The sequence below is a fragment of the Zophobas morio genome, unplaced genomic scaffold (assembly GCF_036711695.1).
Source record: "Zophobas morio isolate AGI-343-1 ecotype UQ-CSIRO unplaced genomic scaffold, CSIRO_AGI_Zmor_V1 ptg000021l, whole genome shotgun sequence".
NCBI lineage: Eukaryota > Metazoa > Arthropoda > Insecta > Coleoptera > Tenebrionidae > Zophobas > Zophobas morio.
Genome location: NW_026972126.1, coordinates 22,597,245 through 22,615,464, shown reverse-complemented (window position 1 = coordinate 22,615,464; position 18,220 = coordinate 22,597,245). Strand labels below are relative to the sequence as shown.

The 18,220-nt window shown below is 39.5% G+C and overlaps 7 protein-coding genes across 9 annotated transcripts; 6 read left to right on the top strand and 1 right to left on the bottom strand.

The window, feature by feature from the left end:
* The first annotated feature begins 40 nt into the window (after nucleotides 1-40).
* On the top strand, nucleotides 41-1,043 carry LOC135131561 (zinc finger Y-chromosomal protein-like). The gene is made up of 2 exons (XM_064059365.1): nucleotides 41-159; nucleotides 209-1,043. The coding sequence occupies exon 2, from the start codon at nucleotides 298-300 to the stop codon at nucleotides 979-981; it is 684 nt and encodes a 227-aa protein (XP_063915435.1). The 5' UTR covers nucleotides 41-159; nucleotides 209-297; the 3' UTR covers nucleotides 982-1,043.
* Nucleotides 1,044-1,331: 288 nt separating this feature from the next.
* On the top strand, nucleotides 1,332-3,199 carry LOC135131559 (zinc finger protein 711-like). Of its 2 annotated transcripts, none has more exons than XM_064059361.1 (3): nucleotides 1,332-1,439; nucleotides 1,494-1,578; nucleotides 1,637-3,199. In XM_064059361.1, exons 2-3 carry the CDS (start codon nucleotides 1,533-1,535, stop codon nucleotides 3,076-3,078), a joined length of 1,488 nt encoding a protein of 495 aa, XP_063915431.1. In that variant the 5' UTR covers nucleotides 1,332-1,439; nucleotides 1,494-1,532; the 3' UTR covers nucleotides 3,079-3,199. The 2 variants fall into 2 exon arrangements, with proteins under 2 accessions (XP_063915431.1, XP_063915432.1); XM_064059362.1 differs by having other exon boundaries at nucleotides 1,381-1,443.
* A 270-nt stretch (nucleotides 3,200-3,469) lies between these two features.
* LOC135131795 (zinc finger Y-chromosomal protein 1-like) lies at nucleotides 3,470-4,411 on the top strand. Its single transcript, XM_064059645.1, has one exon. It carries the CDS (start codon nucleotides 3,470-3,472, stop codon nucleotides 4,409-4,411), a length of 942 nt encoding a protein of 313 aa, XP_063915715.1.
* Nucleotides 4,412-8,815: 4,404 nt separating this feature from the next.
* On the top strand, nucleotides 8,816-10,227 carry LOC135132053 (zinc finger Y-chromosomal protein-like). 2 transcript variants are annotated; one of them, XM_064059974.1, is made up of 3 exons: nucleotides 8,816-8,902; nucleotides 8,960-10,042; nucleotides 10,097-10,227. In XM_064059974.1, exon 2 carries the CDS (start codon nucleotides 9,004-9,006, stop codon nucleotides 10,021-10,023), a length of 1,020 nt encoding a protein of 339 aa, XP_063916044.1. In that variant the 5' UTR covers nucleotides 8,816-8,902; nucleotides 8,960-9,003; the 3' UTR covers nucleotides 10,024-10,042; nucleotides 10,097-10,227. The 2 variants fall into 2 exon arrangements, with proteins under 2 accessions (XP_063916044.1, XP_063916043.1); XM_064059973.1 differs by having other exon boundaries at nucleotides 8,960-10,227.
* LOC135132055 (RE1-silencing transcription factor A-like) lies at nucleotides 10,027-11,748 on the top strand. Its single transcript, XM_064059976.1, has 4 exons — nucleotides 10,027-10,037; nucleotides 10,085-10,167; nucleotides 10,224-10,376; nucleotides 10,428-11,748. The coding sequence occupies exon 4, from the start codon at nucleotides 10,430-10,432 to the stop codon at nucleotides 11,570-11,572; it is 1,143 nt and encodes a 380-aa protein (XP_063916046.1). The 5' UTR covers nucleotides 10,027-10,037; nucleotides 10,085-10,167; nucleotides 10,224-10,376; nucleotides 10,428-10,429; the 3' UTR covers nucleotides 11,573-11,748.
* Nucleotides 11,749-11,813: 65 nt separating this feature from the next.
* LOC135132056 (uncharacterized) lies at nucleotides 11,814-12,844 on the top strand. The gene is made up of 2 exons (XM_064059978.1): nucleotides 11,814-12,100; nucleotides 12,147-12,844. Exons 1-2 carry the CDS (start codon nucleotides 12,070-12,072, stop codon nucleotides 12,758-12,760), a joined length of 645 nt encoding a protein of 214 aa, XP_063916048.1. The 5' UTR covers nucleotides 11,814-12,069; the 3' UTR covers nucleotides 12,761-12,844.
* LOC135132054 (uncharacterized) lies at nucleotides 12,809-14,002 on the bottom strand. Its single transcript, XM_064059975.1, has 2 exons — nucleotides 13,850-14,002; nucleotides 12,809-13,772 (listed from the first exon to the last, which is right to left on the bottom strand). Exons 1-2 carry the CDS (start codon nucleotides 13,853-13,855, stop codon nucleotides 12,843-12,845), a joined length of 936 nt encoding a protein of 311 aa, XP_063916045.1. The 5' UTR covers nucleotides 13,856-14,002; the 3' UTR covers nucleotides 12,809-12,842.
* Nucleotides 14,003-18,220: the final 4,218 nt, after the last annotated feature.

The window sequence follows — 18,220 nt, the reverse complement described above, 5'->3', positions numbered from 1 at the left end:
ACTAATTTTTCCTAAAATAATTGTTATTATTGTTTGTTTAAATAAATCAAGACAGCGCTGTCACTAGAGGGCAGCCCACACGCCTGTCAAAGTCAAATGTCAAAATTGCGTCAAAATGTCTACTTGCTCGGAGCCCCCATATAAACAAATAGCACACAGGTAACAACTGCCCAGTTAATTCTCTATAACGATTTATTCCATTTTCAAGGTACATTTCTACAATGGTTGTGTCCAACCGACTCCCTTCCAATAAACGCCACCCTTCGAAATCGCTTTCCTGAAGCCACAGTCGCTAAAATGACGAAACGTCGCTGCTCTCAACGCCTGAAAGAGCAAGAACACAAAAAAGCACAACGTACAAAAACCCACGTCAAACGCGAACCCCCCAACTACTTCTTCATTACCGATTTCCACAGATGCCACCTGTGCCACTACCGAACAAACTCCTCCTACTTCATCTGTCGTCACTACGAGCGCCACCAACACAAGAACCCCACGTTCAGCTGCATGAAGGACCTCCCCAAGTACAAATGCGACAAATGCGACCTCAACACCGACTGCTCCATAGAGTTAAAAAATCACCAGTGCTACAGCTTCAGCAAAAAGACAACGAAATGCTACACATGTGAAAAGTGTGACTTTCGAACTCACTCTCGACTTGTATTATTGAAGCACGCGCTGTTTCAGTGCGCGGAAAAACACACCAAGTTAATACCGAGACAGAAGGACTATTTTAAATCGTATCAATTCTTGCTGCAGATTCGACACAGTAATGTCGAGTGGTTGAAGTGCGAGCAGTGTTCGTACATGGCGAGACTCGAGGGGGCGCTGGGGAGCCACATGGTAACAGACCATTCCAGGCAGTCGAATCTTAGGTGGTACAACTGCAAATTGTGCTTGTTCAACGTCGAGCAGATTTTTTATCTCCGACAACATATTTTAATTGAGCATGGGGGGGACGAGGACGGGTTGAGTTATTGACGCTTGTGAAATATTGTATAGGGTCACGTGTACATGTAAATAAAGAATTTATTTGAGGTGTATGTTGGTTTTTGACGAATTTGAGGTTAGGTTCGTTCAAGGCAGGATTTTAGCCAGCGCGAAGAGAAAGAGGGAGTTTTATGACTGAAACTAGAGGTCATTCGGGTTGTTGTTGCCTTTTCGGGCGTTTTTCACCAGTTTCGGGGGGTTTTTTCATAATTTAACGTTGAAAAATAAATTAATCAACGAGTGTTAAGAATTTTTTTTTTTATAAGTTAAAGAAAAATTAAATTCCTCGTTTGGACTTTGGCAGCACTTCCCTCAAACCACTGTCCAACAACGAATTTAAAAAAAAAAAAAACGTTAAACTAACCCCCAAAATTTGACATTTGACAGACAGTACAAAATGGCAGTGAGGTGAAGCACGTACAAGTTGTATATATTTTCGAGAAAAAATTGTATGTATGTCGTTGTAACAATAATATTTTTGCAAGTAATAACTTCGTTTATAGTTAACGCATCATAATTCGTTGGTTTTGACCTAGTTTAGGATGGATGTGCCCAATTTGGACACACTTATATACCCCCACACACAGGGTATGTATCATTCACAGTAGCCCCCTTGTTAACCCCTACCGACTAATAACCCTTGCAGGCGAGCACAGTTACTACACTTCCATAGTAACCCAAGAAAATGTGGTGTACGAGATGGCTATCGACTTAGTTAAAGTGGAAGCTAATAACCAAGAAATTTGGAACTTCCACAAATGTAAAATGTGCCCTTATAAAACTAAGTCGTTTCATTTAATGCGCGTCCACTTAAAACGGCACCGAGTCACGCGCAGTTCAAAAATTTTCAACTGTCAAAGTTGCAACGTTGAGCTATACAAATGCAGCGATTGCGACTATCGAACGAGTTTACAAATCATGTTCAATAAACACGTGAAACTGAGTCATTGCCACCCAGAAGTTAAAACAGAAAACGGCTATCCGACCGTATTAACAAATCAAGTGACTTGCAATTGGCGGAACTGTACGAAAGCATATAGTTGTGAAAATTGCACTTTTACGACTTACTCTCAACTGCTATATGTATCTCACTATAGAAGGTGCCCGGCGAAGAAGCCCCCACAGACCCAAGAAATCACTGAAAAAACCGAAGAGGAAGTGTACGGTTATCGGCTAGTACAAAAGCAATCCAAGCCTGAAGAAGCCCTATTTCCGTGTTCCTTGTGTCCCTACGTGGCTAGACGCAAAACCACCCTCGATGGACACATGAAAGTCAAACACCCATTTCCGAAGTACAATTTTACCGTATCAAAGTTGCGACAACACGTCTGTTCCAAGTGTTCCTTTAAAAGCACGAGCTACTCATGTTTAAAAAAACACTTCAAAGTCCAGCATCATCCCACTTCGTCGCAGAAAAAAACCGACGCGTCGTCTCAAGAAGAGGAAACCGAGCCCGAGACGCCCCCGCCGAGCCCCCCGAAACGCCTCTTCCCATTCAAAAAACCAACCGCAAAAGTCTATTCATGCTGGAAATGCACATTCAAATCGGCTTTCGTAACAGGCTACGTTAACCACTTGTACTATCGCCATTTTCAGGATAACGACATAGAATGGGTCAAGTGCGACCGGTGCTCCTATAAAACCATCTTCCCGTCGCACTTGAAGCGACACCTTCGCGTCAAACACCCAGCCCACTATCGCTGTTCGTTGTGTAAGTTTTCGACTACAGTGGTGGCTCGGTTTAAGAATCACATACTCAACGCGCATATATCTTCCAAGCATGTGGCCGCGGATTCGCCGCAGGAGAAAAACTTCAAGTGTGTCTCGTGTCGGTTTGAAACGGAAGACAACGAGAAGTTGAAGGAGCACATTTTGAAGAAACATGTCACAACGGAGACGGTCACTTGCTTCAAGTGTGAGCTTTGTGCCAAGTATAGGACTATCGATGAAGAGGATTTGAGGGAACACGTTTTGGAAAAGCACGTCGATCCGCAGCAGATCGATTGGTTTCCGTGCGAGATGTGTTCGTGCAAGTTTAGACACCAATTGGATCTCAAGAAGCATATAATGGACAAGCATATTCTATAAACCTGATTAATTTAAGTCATGTATGTATAAATAAGTTCGAAAGGTATCATAGGTTGATTTAGCTTGATATTTTAATTACTGTTTTAATTTTTTATTATTATTATTAAAGGGAATGACATCATTTTTTAGGTCCAGTTATACATAGTTGTGTAGGTTATGTTTCCATGCGTCTGCGTATTATTGGTTGCATAAGTTGTACTGTATTAATACAGTTTTTGCTATTACATAAAGAAATCAGTTATAAATATGTGTATTTGAAAAACTCAAAACGATAAAAACCAGTCGGTAAAAAGGTGTCGACTGGTTGCAGGTTGGTTCGAAAAACATAACCTCACTTTTCGGGTTTAGCAGTTCCCGCTCAAATGTTGATCGTTACACCACGGAATCAGTAATGCGCACTCAAAACTACCCAAAGTTTGGGTGCCCCATTTTTCCGAAAGCAACCGAAGAACCGAGACCCACTGACATATACTACAACTGCAAGAAGTGTCCCTATAAAAGCAAGTTTTTGTTTGTTATCAGAAACCATACACGAAACCACGTGGAAAAGGTATTTGATTGTGCAGACGAACTCCAACCGTACACGTGTCACGAATGTGGAAACTATGGCACGTGGTTTCTGGAACATTTAAAAAACCACCTTCGAGAGAAACATCCACAGTCAAACCATAAAACGTGTTCAGAGCTTCAAGTAAAGATCGAATGTGAATCCATTGGTACAAACCCACCACAAATAAAGTGGTTACAATGCAAACACTGTCCTCGAAAATTTAAACTAGAAGAAACCCTAGAGAAACACATGGTTAAGCATAATCAGAAAACGCGAGTAATGCGAAGACGCAGATTACTTAAACGTGGAACTGGAAAGGTAAAGAAATTTCGGTATTTCCCCGGTACGCAGTACCCATACATTAACAAAAGTCACACTTACTGCGCGTATCTGACCTATGGTCAGTCACGCCTGCGCAAACGCGACACCAAAATGAAGTGGGTGCTACATCGAGCCAAGTATGACTGGCTGAAGACAAAGTCTGATTTTAAGTCACCAACAAAGAAAAACTTCAAGTGTACGTCTTGTGATTTTGAAAGTGTGGAACTTGGAGAATTGGGGGACCACATGGTTGGCAAGCATGTTGCAAGAGAGACCGTAACTAACTTCATGTGTGAGCTTTGTCTGTATATCACTGTGGATAAACAGGATTTGGAAGGACATGTCTTGGAGAAACACGTGGATCCACAGGAAACTGATTGGTTCATTTGCGAAATGTGTTCGAAGAAGTTTAGGCAGAGAGAAGATCTCAAAAAACATGTGTTTGATGGGCATATTCTGTAAATCCTGATGAGTTGCATGTTTAATAAATTAAGTTGAAGTTAATGTGTGCACATTTCGAAAATTTATGCAAGTATCACACTTCGTCGTCTTTTGTTAATTGAAAGTGTGATTTAAGTTCAAATCTGTATGTTGTGTTGCATACCTTGCCGACATAAAGTAAATTTAACCCTTGCTGTTTGAGAAATATATATATCAAACTGTTCAAACCACCTGTATATTTGAAAGTATTATTTATTCCCGAATTTTTTCATTAAACACACGGTCCATTTTATAATCCCCAATTACTTCGTTATTTGCATAAATTTTTATATATTCGTCTCGAACAAATCAAATATGCTTGTGGCGACACAATAATAAGTAGTAGTAAGCGAAGAAGGATAAGCGGCAAGCGGGGGCGTGGGGTTCGATTCCCACCAAGGCAGCAACATTTTTCTTCGCTTAGCTACATACTCATGATTGAATAATCTTAACATCATCTTTAAGAGTGAATTTAGTAGTAACTGGTTGTGATAACCCAAACATCCCAAGGTTGAAAAAGTTTTCTTAAATCGAACACAAAATATAGAGGACAAGATTCTGGAAATGGAAAGTCTCCACACACCACATTTCTCTGTCCAAAAAACCTGTCGCATACTATTCTCTCTACCCGGTCTTCGTAACCTAGCCAGCTATTTTAAACTAAAGCTGTGCGCTTCACGCGCATGCAGTCCTATCTTTTTCGAATTTCGAAAAAATTAAACTTACCCACCCGTTTTCTACGTTCTATTACTTCCATTTCCACTCTAAAAAAGAAGAGATAATTAACCCCACCCACCCACCCCGCATCCATTTCAGTGATTTATTTTATCCAGTCAGAATGAACGGAGGATGTTATACTGAACAGAAATAAATTCGTTAGGATGAGAACTGGGAGGGTGGGTGGGGTTAGTACCTGTCAAGATATGACCGATTTTGGAAAGTGACATACCGTCTAAAAAAAACAAAAGGTGGGTGGGTGGGGCTAGTACTTGCCAAGATAAGATTAAAAATGAATTTAGTAGAAACTGGTTGTGGTTGTGATAACCCAAACATTTCGCCAAAATTTGACATAAAATTTGTGGTGAACCCAAGGTTGGAGAAATTCCCCTAAATCGAACGCAAAATATGGAGCTTTCAAGACTCTGTCCAAAAAACCTGCCACATACTATTCTCTCTACCCGGTCTTCATAAACTAGTCAGCTTTTAAGCTGCGTGTTTCACGCGGACGCAGTCCTATCTTTTTCGAATTTCCAACGATAACTTGGAGTACTAGAATAACAAGAAATTAAGCAAACAACATTTATTTGCACCTCACCCTATCAACAATGTCAAACAACAGAGAACGCGGTCCCAGGAAACGCTCGGCCTGCTTCGAGAATAAATGTTCGAATTCAAGCCACAAGGAATTATTAAATCTGTAAGAAAATAATTAGATATGTAAAAGAATATTAAAGAATTATTGGTATTGTAGGTCTTACTCAAAGTGGAGCGTTGATAAAATTGGGTATTTGAATAATGTCTGTACTCCACAGATAAAAGTTTTTAAACTATTTAATAAACCAGGTACATGTTTCGAAGACCACTGTCGTCGTCTTCAGCCTCCTTGATTGTTTGTAATAAGTTTGAAATTATCTTTTCGTTTGTTTAATGGATGCAGTTTTGAATCTGAAGACGAAGACAGTGGTCTTCGAAACATGTACCTGGTTTATTAATTAGTTTAAACTTTTATCTGTGAAGTACAGACATTATTCAAATACCCAAGAATATTAAAGCCCGTGACGAGCGTATGAATTGAACGGATAATAACTTTCAACTTTTCAACAAACTCAGTTTTACATACCAAGTTTTAACACGTGTTTACACTCACAACACAACAAAATCAAAAGTCACGCTGCCCTTCCAGAATCCAGAATTTTACCTGCCACCCTGCATTTCAACCCTCTACCAACCTAAAACGTGGCGTTCGCTAATTCCCTAAACGCCCAACCCTAACGATAACACTACCAGCAGAAAACGCGTCTCGGGAAACGCTCAACCTATTTCGAAAATAAATGCGGGGTGGGAGGAGCTATTGCTATTGCTTGCTTATAAAAGACTATAGGAAAAAATAAAACTTGGCCCCGCCCACCCACCCGTTTTCTCATTAGTCTAGGTTCTATTAGTTCCCATTTCCACTCTACAAAAGAACATAATTAACCCCACCCACCCACCCTGTCTCTATTTCAGGGATTCTTTTTATCCAGTCAGAATTAAGGGAGGATCTTATACTGAACAGAACTAAATTCGTTAGAATGAGAACAGAAAGAGTGGGTGGGGTCATGGTACAAGAAGACATGATGCTACTCTGGTGAATGAATTTTCGTCTGCTTTGAGCACCAGCCACGTGACGTCACATGGCCTTGAAAACCGTGCTTGAAATGCTCTTCTGACAACTTCGAAAGCTGTCAAATGTCAATTTATCAGTGATATGTGAGGTTATAACATAGGTTGAGATTCGGTTCAGTTTTTAATCATGGGTTAGCTTATCTTCAAAGGCGCTAAGTTAAAATCAGATGCTATAACATGTGTTCAAAATTTGGCATCGTTCGTTGATAGTGACCATACCATGTCTTTTTGTACCATGGGTGGGGTTAGTACCTGTCAAGATAGGATCGATTTTGGTAAATGACGTACCCTCTAAAAAAATAAAGGGCGGGTGGGTGGGGCTAGTACTTGCTAAGATAAGATTAATTGTGATAAATTACTTACCCTTTACGAAAATAGAGAATAAATTAAACATACTCATGATTGAAAAGTCTTGACATCATCTTTAAGGGCGAATTTAGTAGAAACCGGTTATGGTTGTGATAAGATAAGCGGCCTCGTGGTCTAGTGGTCAGGATACTTACCCGGCAAGCGGGGGCGTGGGGTTCGATTCCCACCGAGGCAGCAACATTTTTCTTCGCTTACCTTTATACTCATGATTAAAAAATCTTTCATCTTTTAGAGTGTATTTAGTAGAAACTGGTTGTGATAACCCAAACATTCCGCCAAAAGTTTACATAAAATTTGTGGTGAACCCAAGGTTGGAAAAGTTTCCTTAAATCAAACACAAAATATAGAGGAAAAGGGAAAATCTCCAAACACTACATTTCTCTGTCCAAAAAACCTGCCACATATTATTCTCCCTACCCGGTCTTCGTAAACTAGCCAGTTATTTAAATTAAGCTGCGCGTTTCACGCTGTTTTTCGAAATTCCAACGATAACGATAACACTATCAGCACAGAACGCGGTCTCAGGAAACGCTCGCCCTACTTCGAGAATAAATGCGGGGTGGGTGGGAGGGGCACTGCTTGCTTATAAAAGACTATAGGAAAGAATTAAACTTAGCCCCGCCCACCCACCCCACCTCCATTTCAGGGATTTATTTTATCCAGTCAGAATGAAAGGAGGATCTTATATTGAACAGAAATTAAATTCTTTTGAATGAGAACAGGGAGGGTGGGTGGGGTTAGTACCTGTCAAGATAAGACCGATGTTGGTAAATGACATACCTTCTAAAAAATAAAGGGTGGGTGGGTGGGGCTAGTACTTGCTAAGATAAGATTAATTGTGGCAAATGATCTACCCTCTAAGGAAATAACGTAAATAAACTAGAAGTAACGTTGGCTATTTGAAAAAAATATACCACATACAAAAACCTGCCACATACTATTCTCTTTACCCGGTCTTCGTAAATTAGTCAGCTATTTAAACTAAGCTGCGCGTTTCGAATTTCCAACGATAACTTGGAATGACAGGAAACGCTCGGTGTACTTCGAGAATAAATGTTCGAATTCAAGCCTGCAAGAAAATATTAAACCCCTCAACGAGGAAATGAATTTAACCAATAATAACGCTCAACTTTTCACCGAACTAAATTTTACATATCAGTTTTTAACAGGTGTTTACACTCATAACTCAAAACCAAAAGTGCCACTCTAGATTTTACATGCTTTACATTTCAACCCTCTACCAACCTAAAACATAGCGTTCGCTAATTCCCTAAACGCTCAACCCTGACTGAAAGTGACTGACTCAAAACCAAAAGTGCCACTCTAGACTCTACATTTCAACCCTCTACCAACCTAAAACATGGCGTTCGCTAATTCCCTAAACGCTCAACCCTGACTGAAAGTGACTGAAAATATGTACACATGGTTGCCAAAGTTTGAACTGAAATATTGAGATTTTTTTAATTCTGCACGACGACCCTTGGTTTAAACTACTCGCGTCACCATTAACAACAAAAATTTAAAGTCGTCCTGACTGGTTCAAATTAAGAATATCTGGAAAATGATCGAAATTAGTCCTAAATTACCACTCTGGTGTTTTGTTGGTTGCATAACACGGTACAAATGAACTACAAGTATTGATTGTCAACAAGACTGTGTCAAACTGTTTGCCCCGAGACGACAAAAATTAATTATTCTTCAACTTCAATAAACATTTGGGTTATTTTCTTTTAATATTAATAGACAAAAAGAAATTATAACCTCACTTTTTTTTAGGTTAAGTCAATTCGTTTGGAGTTAATCTTTACAAAACAGTACAAATGAGTATTAAGGAACCAATTGTGGACACCCAGAACGCATTTCAGCAACACCCAACGTTCAGAAAATCAACTGAGGACCCTCGAACAACCAACTCACACTATCACCGTAAAAAATACTTCCACAAAAACACACTTTTATTCGTTTTGAGAAAACAAACAAAAAAATCCGCAGGAAGTGTCTTTGACTGTACAAACAAACTCACACCCTATGGCTGCCACAAATGTAGACATTACACGACATTATTTTTTGAACATTTACGACACCATCTTCGAACAAATTGTAAACCACCAACAACTCGACCAAAATCCAAAACGAAAACCTTCAAATGTGACCACTGCTCTTACAAATCCAGAGAAAAACGAGACGTAGCTAACCACACACTCCGAAGACACACAAACAAGTCAGAAATTGTCTGGATACAATGTGACCAGTGCACTTCCAAATTTAAACTCAAAAGCGACCTACAAAAACATAGGGTAAAACACGACGAAGAGCGACACTGGTGGAAATGTGAACTGTGTCCGTACGAAACCCCATATATTTCTAACCTGCACGCACACGTGAAGCGAAAACATGTAACTGAAAACAAGTGGATTCAGTGTGAACAGTGCCCCTACAAGAGTGTCTCTATCCACATTATGCGACGACACAAGTTGACTTTGCACGAAAGTTTGGACAATATTGAGTGGTTTCATTGCACCCAGTGCCCGTACAAAGGTAAAACCCGCGACTACTTGAGAAAACACCACCAGCGGTACCATTTGAAGATTTACAAATATTACGAGTGCGACAAATGCACGTACAGAGGTTTCAGCAACGCGACGTTGCGGGATCACGTGATTAGAATGCACGTGGAGGCGGCGAAAATTCAGTGGCTTCAGTGTGACCACTGTCCGGCCAAATTCAAAGTGAAAGACACCCTACGGAGGCACATGATCAAGTGCGAACGTCTAGCGCTTGAAATATCCACCAAGCGCTCGAGTAGTTTTGATTTTCAATATCAGGTGGAAAAAGTTTGAATTTGGCGCCACCAGTTAAGTTGGTAATAGTTTTTTTGACATTTATTTATTATTATTCTAGCATTTCCAGCAGCACATTTATTAATAATGCAACGAACGTGAGTCATTTATTAGTGTTTGAGTTTGCAACGATAAAAAATAAAGGTAAATTGTGGTTAAATTCCATTAAAAGTGGCACGATTGACGATTTTGGCCACCAGAGGGCGCCCCGCTATCCAGAATTTTCGATAATCTAGCAACCACATGTCACTCGTCACTCGTGATCAACGGTTGCCCAAAACCCCCTTCTAACCTAAAACTGGTCGAAAACACATGTGTTACCCCGTCTAGACAGACCCCATTGTTGGTAAATCGTACGGTGAGTGTAACCACCCTAACCTCACAAAACTACAACTAGTTTTTAGTTATGGAGGCTTCAGCGCCCCCTTCCCCCAGCAAGACCAAGTGCCTCGACTGCAACTTCTCCACCTCGTGGGACTTCGCCCTACGTCACCACGCCTCCGAAGCCCACGAGAAACCCTCAATCACTTTCGACTGCTCCTCGAAAATCCAGACTTTCAAATGCGACGACTGCTACTACGAAACCAACTACAAACTAGCTTTAACCCAACACAAAAAAGACTGGGAGGAGGTCATCGACATTTTAAGCGACGATGAAGACACGCCGCTGTCGAAACTCATCCAAGAAAAGAAGTACAAATGTAAGAAATGCGACGACTTTCGCACCCTATCGAAGCTAGTCTTACTCAAGCACCTGAAGGAGTGCGTCAAGGACCCGCGGAGCGAGAAGTGGTACGAGTGTGATCAGTGTACTTACAAGGGGAAGTACAAGAGGAATTTGCGCTTACACAAGTACAACATGCACGCGCCCCCGGAGTTGATCACGTGGCACCGCTGCCAATATTGTCTTTTTAAGACCAAACACAAGGGGAATTTGAAACAACACGTGATCAGTTTGCACACGGAAATCGACGAGGTGGAGTGGTTTGAATGTGAGCAGTGCTCGTACAAGACCAAGATCAACGCGCATTTGAAGCGCCACTTTTATATTAACCATGCGGCGCTCCACCAGATTCAGTGGTTCGAATGTGCGCATTGCCCGTATAAAGCCATGCGGAAGTACTTGTTGGTGCTGCACATGCGGAACAGACACACGAAGATGGAGGAGATCGTGTGGTTCAAATGTGAGCATTGCTCGTACCGAGCCAAGCAGAAAATTAATCTGGATAGGCACGTGTTGAGTAAGCACGTGGATCCGGAGGATTTAGAGTGGTTTATATGTGCGCATTGTCCGTATAGAGCTCACAAGAAAGAATTGTTGACTTTGCATCTAAGGAATCGGCACACTCAAGCAGAGGATATTTTTTGGTTTGAGTGTAAGCTTTGTGATTATAAGGCGAAGAGGAGCACCCACTTGAAGGCTCACGTGATTAATAAACACACGGACTTGGAGGATATCAACTGGTACGAATGTGACTATTGTCCATACAGGGCGAAGCAGAAGTATAATTTGAACCAGCACAGGAAGGGGGTGCACGGGTTGCCGTGATCGTGTCTTAAGTCAACGTGATTTTAGCGGAAAGTGGAAAAAATGTGGCTGTGTCAGTACTTTTTTACAATTGGTAGTTTAGTTTTGTTCATATGTAAAATAATTTGTAAAAAAGTAGAGCAGCGTATTTATTTTTGTTTTTAAATGATTAATAAAGTGATAAACTTACCGACTAACTGTAGGTGATGCAATATTGAGTGAATGAAATAATTTTGCGGCAAAATCAAGTGAACGCACGTCAAACCTGTCAAACGATTCAGCCAGTGCTGCCAACCAACAAACAATAAGATGTTGAACTAGAATTAATTGCGTTAAAATTTATCAAAATCAATTATTATTTAACGAGACTACTTTTTGATATCACAAACAAAACTGTGACATTTTTGCAAAAAATAAACAAAGACAAAAAATCGTCATCTTCGACTTCAAACGACTATTGACGACCTAACCTCACTTTTCAACAACAACAACAAAAGTAATGATGCTACTATTCTATCATGCAAACACTGACCCACGACCACCCATATGGCAAGTATACTTGTTACCCTTGCCCCATTTAACATTAATTTTTCAGTTAAAATTGTCCCGAAGGCTCTAGTCTTTCAAGACCACAGCTACTGCCGACAGCCACACTTGGAAGCTGTTATTAGAAACCACCCAAGACTCCTTCGGTACAACAAATCCTTACCCCAAACGTACACCTGCTCGGACAAACTTGCAAGCTACGCTTGCATCAAGTGCAAATTTAAAACAGATTACATTATGTTACTTAAGCAGCACATTTGGAACATGCACAACTTGAGCCCCCTTGATAAAAAAAAACAAACTTCAAGCAACAATGTGCAGTTCGAAGTCCGAATTTTTTGGTATTATTGTAAACAGTGCAGTTATAAGACTATTAACGTCAAATCGCTACGGTCCCATCAGGCTGTCAAACATCCATGGAACAAAAAGAGTGTTCTACCTACTAGACATACAATAAAATTGACACCATCTATACACGTGTTAAAATGTAACTATTGTAACTACACGTGTACGCAAATGCAGATGTTACAACTTCACAAAGACAAAGAACACGTAGCAAACGGAAAAGCGCGTTTGCGACAGTGCTTAAGGTGTGTACAGTGTTCGTTCAAGACTTTTGATAACCAGTGTATGAGATTTCATATTGAAGATCAGCATCCATGACAGAGCGCAATTCTGTACTTAATACAACCAGAAAATAAACTATGTAGGTATTTTTGCAAAAACGTTTAATTCAATTCAGGTACTAGAGGTATTCTGTGTGTTCGCATGTGTACTCACAGAAACTGTGTAAATCGTCGTTTAAAGCGTGTTTTTTTATTTGTGACCACTCTACAGTTTGAAATGGACACACCACACATTTAAAATATTTAAATCGTACGAACGAAGCCATCGTGTGTATGTTCATTCTCATCATTAGGCGCCCGTCCACTGTACAAACGTCATAACTAAAAATAACGCACTGATTCTTATTAGTGTCTGGTGAGTGTTGTATCATTAGATGTTGTTTGATCAAGGCGTAATGATTCACGGCTGAGTAAAAGCACCGTTTACACTGGAAAATGATGCTCTGTTGCTGTGTTTCAGGTTTCTGCGCAGCCGGTTTTACACGGGGTACTGTGACGGTTTGAATTTTTGGCGCGAGTTTACGCAGCGGCAACTTTTCTGCGTGTGCGACGTTCTTAAAAATCAGGTTAGGTACTTGCATTAGGGGCATTAGTACAACTACACGTTGTTCGACTTGTTGGGGTGGGTTTTTCGTTCTACTGTACTTTCGCACTTTTTTCACTGTCACTTCCCCTGACCTAAAATGTCGTTCCGCATGCTCGTTTAATACAATTTGGGAAAAAGTTTCACACTTGCACCATACACAATTGTGGCTTTTGGGGAATGTCGGTTGCATTTCCACTTCGAGGTGTTTGAGTTTTAAATGTTCGATGGCGAGAAAAAGCATTACGCTGTGGAGGTCACATCGAGGACACTTGTACGTGTGGAGAGGGGTGTCTTCACATGAAAATAGTTTTTTGGGGGGCGCTTTGTGCAAATCCAAGTGGTCGGTTATGCTTGAACGTAGCTGGGTCCGGTAGGGGCAAAAGTAGCACCTGTAGAACGTCACGAATTGGTTGGTTTGTGGGGTCGTGAATCGCTGGGTTTCGATGATGGGGCGATGAATTGCCTGAAAAGGTGGTTTAAGAGTATCAATTACTAGTTTTGTGGTGTTAAACAAATCCGGACTAGCTGATTTTTGAGTACCGTCATTTTGGTGGTTGGTTGGTACTACTGTGCAATCAATTTTTTCTGAAAGGTCGGCACTTTTGTGCGATGTTTTGAGTCGAGGTGCTGGAATAATCACGACTTTTTTAGGTGGCTCCATATTTTGAACTTTCTAACCTCAAACAATGACAGTCAGGGTGGCCACTGTAAAAAATAAGAACTTAAGGTCGATTTATTATAAACTTGCCGCTGACGTTGCTATTCGCCGTTCGTTGGGTTTTCAACCAATCAAATTGCGGTAGCGTGCTGTGACTGTAGCTTTCTGTCAGTCATTCCGTACTTATGTATTCTCGAAGACTGTGTTGTGCCCCCACTAGGAGTTAGTGTTTTATTTTGACGGATTTTGAAAGAATTTCGACGAGTCCTAGTGTTTTATTGTTTGAAGAAAACGCAAGAATCTCGGACACCCTTGGTGTTTTATTTTTGGAAAAATTTTAAAGAATCTAGGGTCCCTAGTTATTATTTTGACGGATTTTGATTTTGTATTTCCAAAATCCATACTTCACTATAAGAAGTTACCATTTTAAATATTTTTCAAATTTTTTATTGCGAAAAAAAGGCTACCTATATTAGAGACAAAAAAACAAAATAGAAACCCCGCCCACCCGCCCTGTCTCAATTGTGACGAATTTTTCATTCGTTGTCAGATAGAGGGGCGGAGCGTAATTATAAATGCGATATTTTTCTACAAAAATTTACCATTTTAAACATTTTTTAAGTTTCGTGTACTTACCAAGATAAGACTGATTTTGGCAAATGACATACCCTCGAAGACAATAAAGGGGTTATATTGTTTGAGAAAAATGGAAAAATTTCGGGCGCCCTCAGTGTTTTATATTTGTAAAAATTTGAAAAAATCTCTAGGGTTCCTAGTGTTTTATTTTGACGGAATTTGAAAGAATCTCGGGGACTCCTAGTTTTTATTGTTTGACGAAAACGGAAGAATCTGGGGCGCCCTTGGTGTTTTATTTTTTGGAAAATTTGAAAGAATCTCTAGGGTCCCAACTGTTTTATTTTGACGGGTTTTGATTTAGGGGCGGAGCGTACTTCCAAAATTCATATTTCACTATAAGAAGTTACGAATTTAAATAACTTTTAAATTTCTTATTATGAAAAAAAGACTACCTAAAAAAATACAAAATATAAGCCCCGCCCGCCCACCCTATCTTAATTGTGACGAATTTTTTATTCGTTGTCAGACCGAGGGGCGGAGCGTAATTGTAAAATCGATGTTTCTCTACAAAAATTTACCATTTTAAACATGTTTTAAGTTGTACTTGCCAAAATAAAACTGAATTTGGCAGATGACATACCTCCCAAAAAATAAAGGGCGGGTGGGCGGGGTTAGTACTTGCCAAGATAAGACTGATTTTGGCAGATGGCATACCTTCTAAGAAAATAACGGGCGAGTGGGCGGGGCTAGTGTTTGCTAAGATAAGACTGATTTTGGCAAATAACATACCCTCGAAGACAATAAAGGGGTTTTATTGTTTAAAAAAAACGAAAGAATTTCGGGCGCCCTCAGTGTTTTATTTTTGCAAAAATTTGAAAGAATCTCTAGGGTTCCTAGTGTTTTATTTTGACGGAATTTAAAAGAATCTCAGGGATCCCTAGTTTTTATTGTTTGAAGAAAACGGAAGAATCTGGGGCGCCCTTGGTGTTTTATTTTTTGAAAAAATTTGAAAGAATCTCTAGGGTCACTAGTGTTTTATTTTGACGGATTTTGATTTTGATTTAGGGGCGGAGCGTATTTCCAAAATCCATAATTCAATGTAAGAAGTTGGGGATTTAAATATTTTTTAAATTTCTTATTATGAAAAAAAGACTACCTATATTAAAGAAAAAAAAAAAAAAAAACAAAATATAAGCCCCGCCTGCCCACCCTATCTTAATTGTGACGAATTTTTCATTCATTGTCAGACCGAGGGCTGAAGCGTAATCGATGTTTCTCTACAAAAATTTACCATTTTGAACATGTTTTAAGTTTCTTTTTCTAAAAAAAAACTACGGATATTGTGAAAAAAAAAAGGAAAATTATAAGCCCCGCCCACCCGCCCTATTTCAATTGTGACGAATTTTTTATTCGTTGTCAGACCGAGGGGCGGAGCGTAATTGTAAAATCGATATTTCTCTACAAAAATTTACCATTTCAAACATGTTTTAAGTTGTACTTGCCAAAATAAAACTGAATTTGGCAGATGACATACCTCCCAAAAAATAAAGGGCGGGTGGGCGGGGCTAGTACTGGCCAAGGTAAAACTTATTTTGGCAAATGACATACCCTCTAACACAATAAAGGGCGGAGTTAATTGTTTGAAGAAAATGCAAGAATCTCGGACGCCTTCGGTGTTTTATTTTTAGAAAAATTTGAATGAATCTCTAGGGTGCCTAGTGTTTCATTTTAACTTATTTTGAAACAATTTGGGGTACTTCTGGTGTTTTAAATACGCAAGAATCTCGGGCGCCCTTGGTGTTTTATTTTTGGAAACATTTGCAAGAATCTCGAAGGTTCCTGGTGTTTTGTCTTTGCCGAAATTTGAAAGAATCTCGGGGACTCCCGGTATTTTATTGTTTGAAGAAAACGCAAGAATCTCGGGCGCCTTTGGTGTTTTATTTTTTGAAAAATTTGAAAGAATCTCTAGGATCCCTAGTGTTTTATTTTGACGGGTTTTAATTTTGCTTTAGGCCCGGAGCGTATTTCCAAAACCCATATTTGATTATAAGAATTTACCATTTTAAATATTTTTTAAATTTCTTGTTGTGAAAAGAATACTACTTATATTAAAGAAACAAAATGCAAAATATAAGCCCCGCCCGCCCGCCCGATCTTAATTGTGACGAATTTTTCATTCGGTGTCAGACCGAGGGGCGGAGTGTAATTGTAAAATCGATGTTTCTCTACAAAAATTTACCATTTTAAACATGTTTTAAGTTGTACTTGCCAAAATAAAACTGAATTTGGCAGATGACATACTTTCCAAGAAAATAAAGGGCGGGTGGGCGGGGTTAGTACTTGCCAAGATAAGACTGATTTTGGCAGATGGCATACCTTCTAAGAAAATAACGGGCGGGTGGGCGGGGCTAGTGTTTGCTAAGATAAGACTGATTTTGGCAAATAACACCCTCGAAGACAATAAAGGGGTTTTATTGTTAAAAAAAACCGGAAGAATTTCGGGCGCCTCAGTGTTTTATTTTTGCAAAAATTTGAAAGAATCTCTAGGGTTCCTAGTGTTTTATTTTGACGGAATTTAAAGAATCTCGGGGATCCCTAGTTTTTATTGTTTGAAGAAAACGGAAGAATCTGGGGCGCCCTTGGTGTTTTATTTTTTGAAAAAATTTGAAAGAATCTCTAGGGTCACTAGTGTTTTATTTTGACGGATTTTGATTTTGATTTAGGGGCGGAGCGTATTTCCAAAATCCATAATTCACTGTAAGAAGTTAGGAATTTAAATATTTTTTAAATTTCTTATTATGAAAAAAAGACTACCTATATTAAAGAAAAAAAAAACAAAATATAAGCCCCGCCTGCCCACCCTATCTTAATTGTGACGAATTTTTCATTCATTGTCAGACCGAGGGCTGAAGCGTAATTGTAAAATCGATGTTTCTCTACAAAAATTTACCATTTTGAGCATGTTTTAAGTTTCTTTTTCTAAAAAGAAAACTACGGATATTGTGAAAAAAAAGGAAAATTATAAGCCCCGCCCACCCGCCCTATTTCAATTGTGACGAATTTTTTATTCGTTGTCAGACTGAGGGGCGGAGCGTAATTGTAAAATCGATATTTCTCTACAAAAATTTACCATTTTAAACATGTTTTAAGTTGTACTTGCCAAAATAAAACTGAATTTGGCAGATGACATACTTCCCAAAAAATAAAGGGCGGGTGGGCGGGGCTAGTACTTGCCAAGGTAAAACTTATTTTGGCAGATGACATACCCTCTAACACAATAAAGGGCGGAGTTAATTGTTTGAAGAAAATGCAAGAATCTCGGACGCCTTCGGTGTTTTATTTTTAGAAAAATTTGAAAGAATCTCTAGGGTGCCTAGTGTTTCATTTTAACTTATTTTGAAACAATTTCGGGTACTCCTGGTGTTTTAAATACGCAAGAATCTCGGGCGCCCTTGGTGTTTTATTTTTGGAAACATTTGCAAGAATCTCGAAGGTTCCTGGTGTTTTGTCTTTGTCGAAATTTGAAAGAATCTCGGGGACTCCCGGTATTTTGTTGTTTGAAGAAAACGCAAGAATCTCGGGCGCCTTTGGTGTTTTATTTTTTGAAAAATTTGAAAGAATCTCTAGGATCCCTAGTGTTTTATTTTGACGGGTTTTAATTTTGCTTTAGGCCCGGA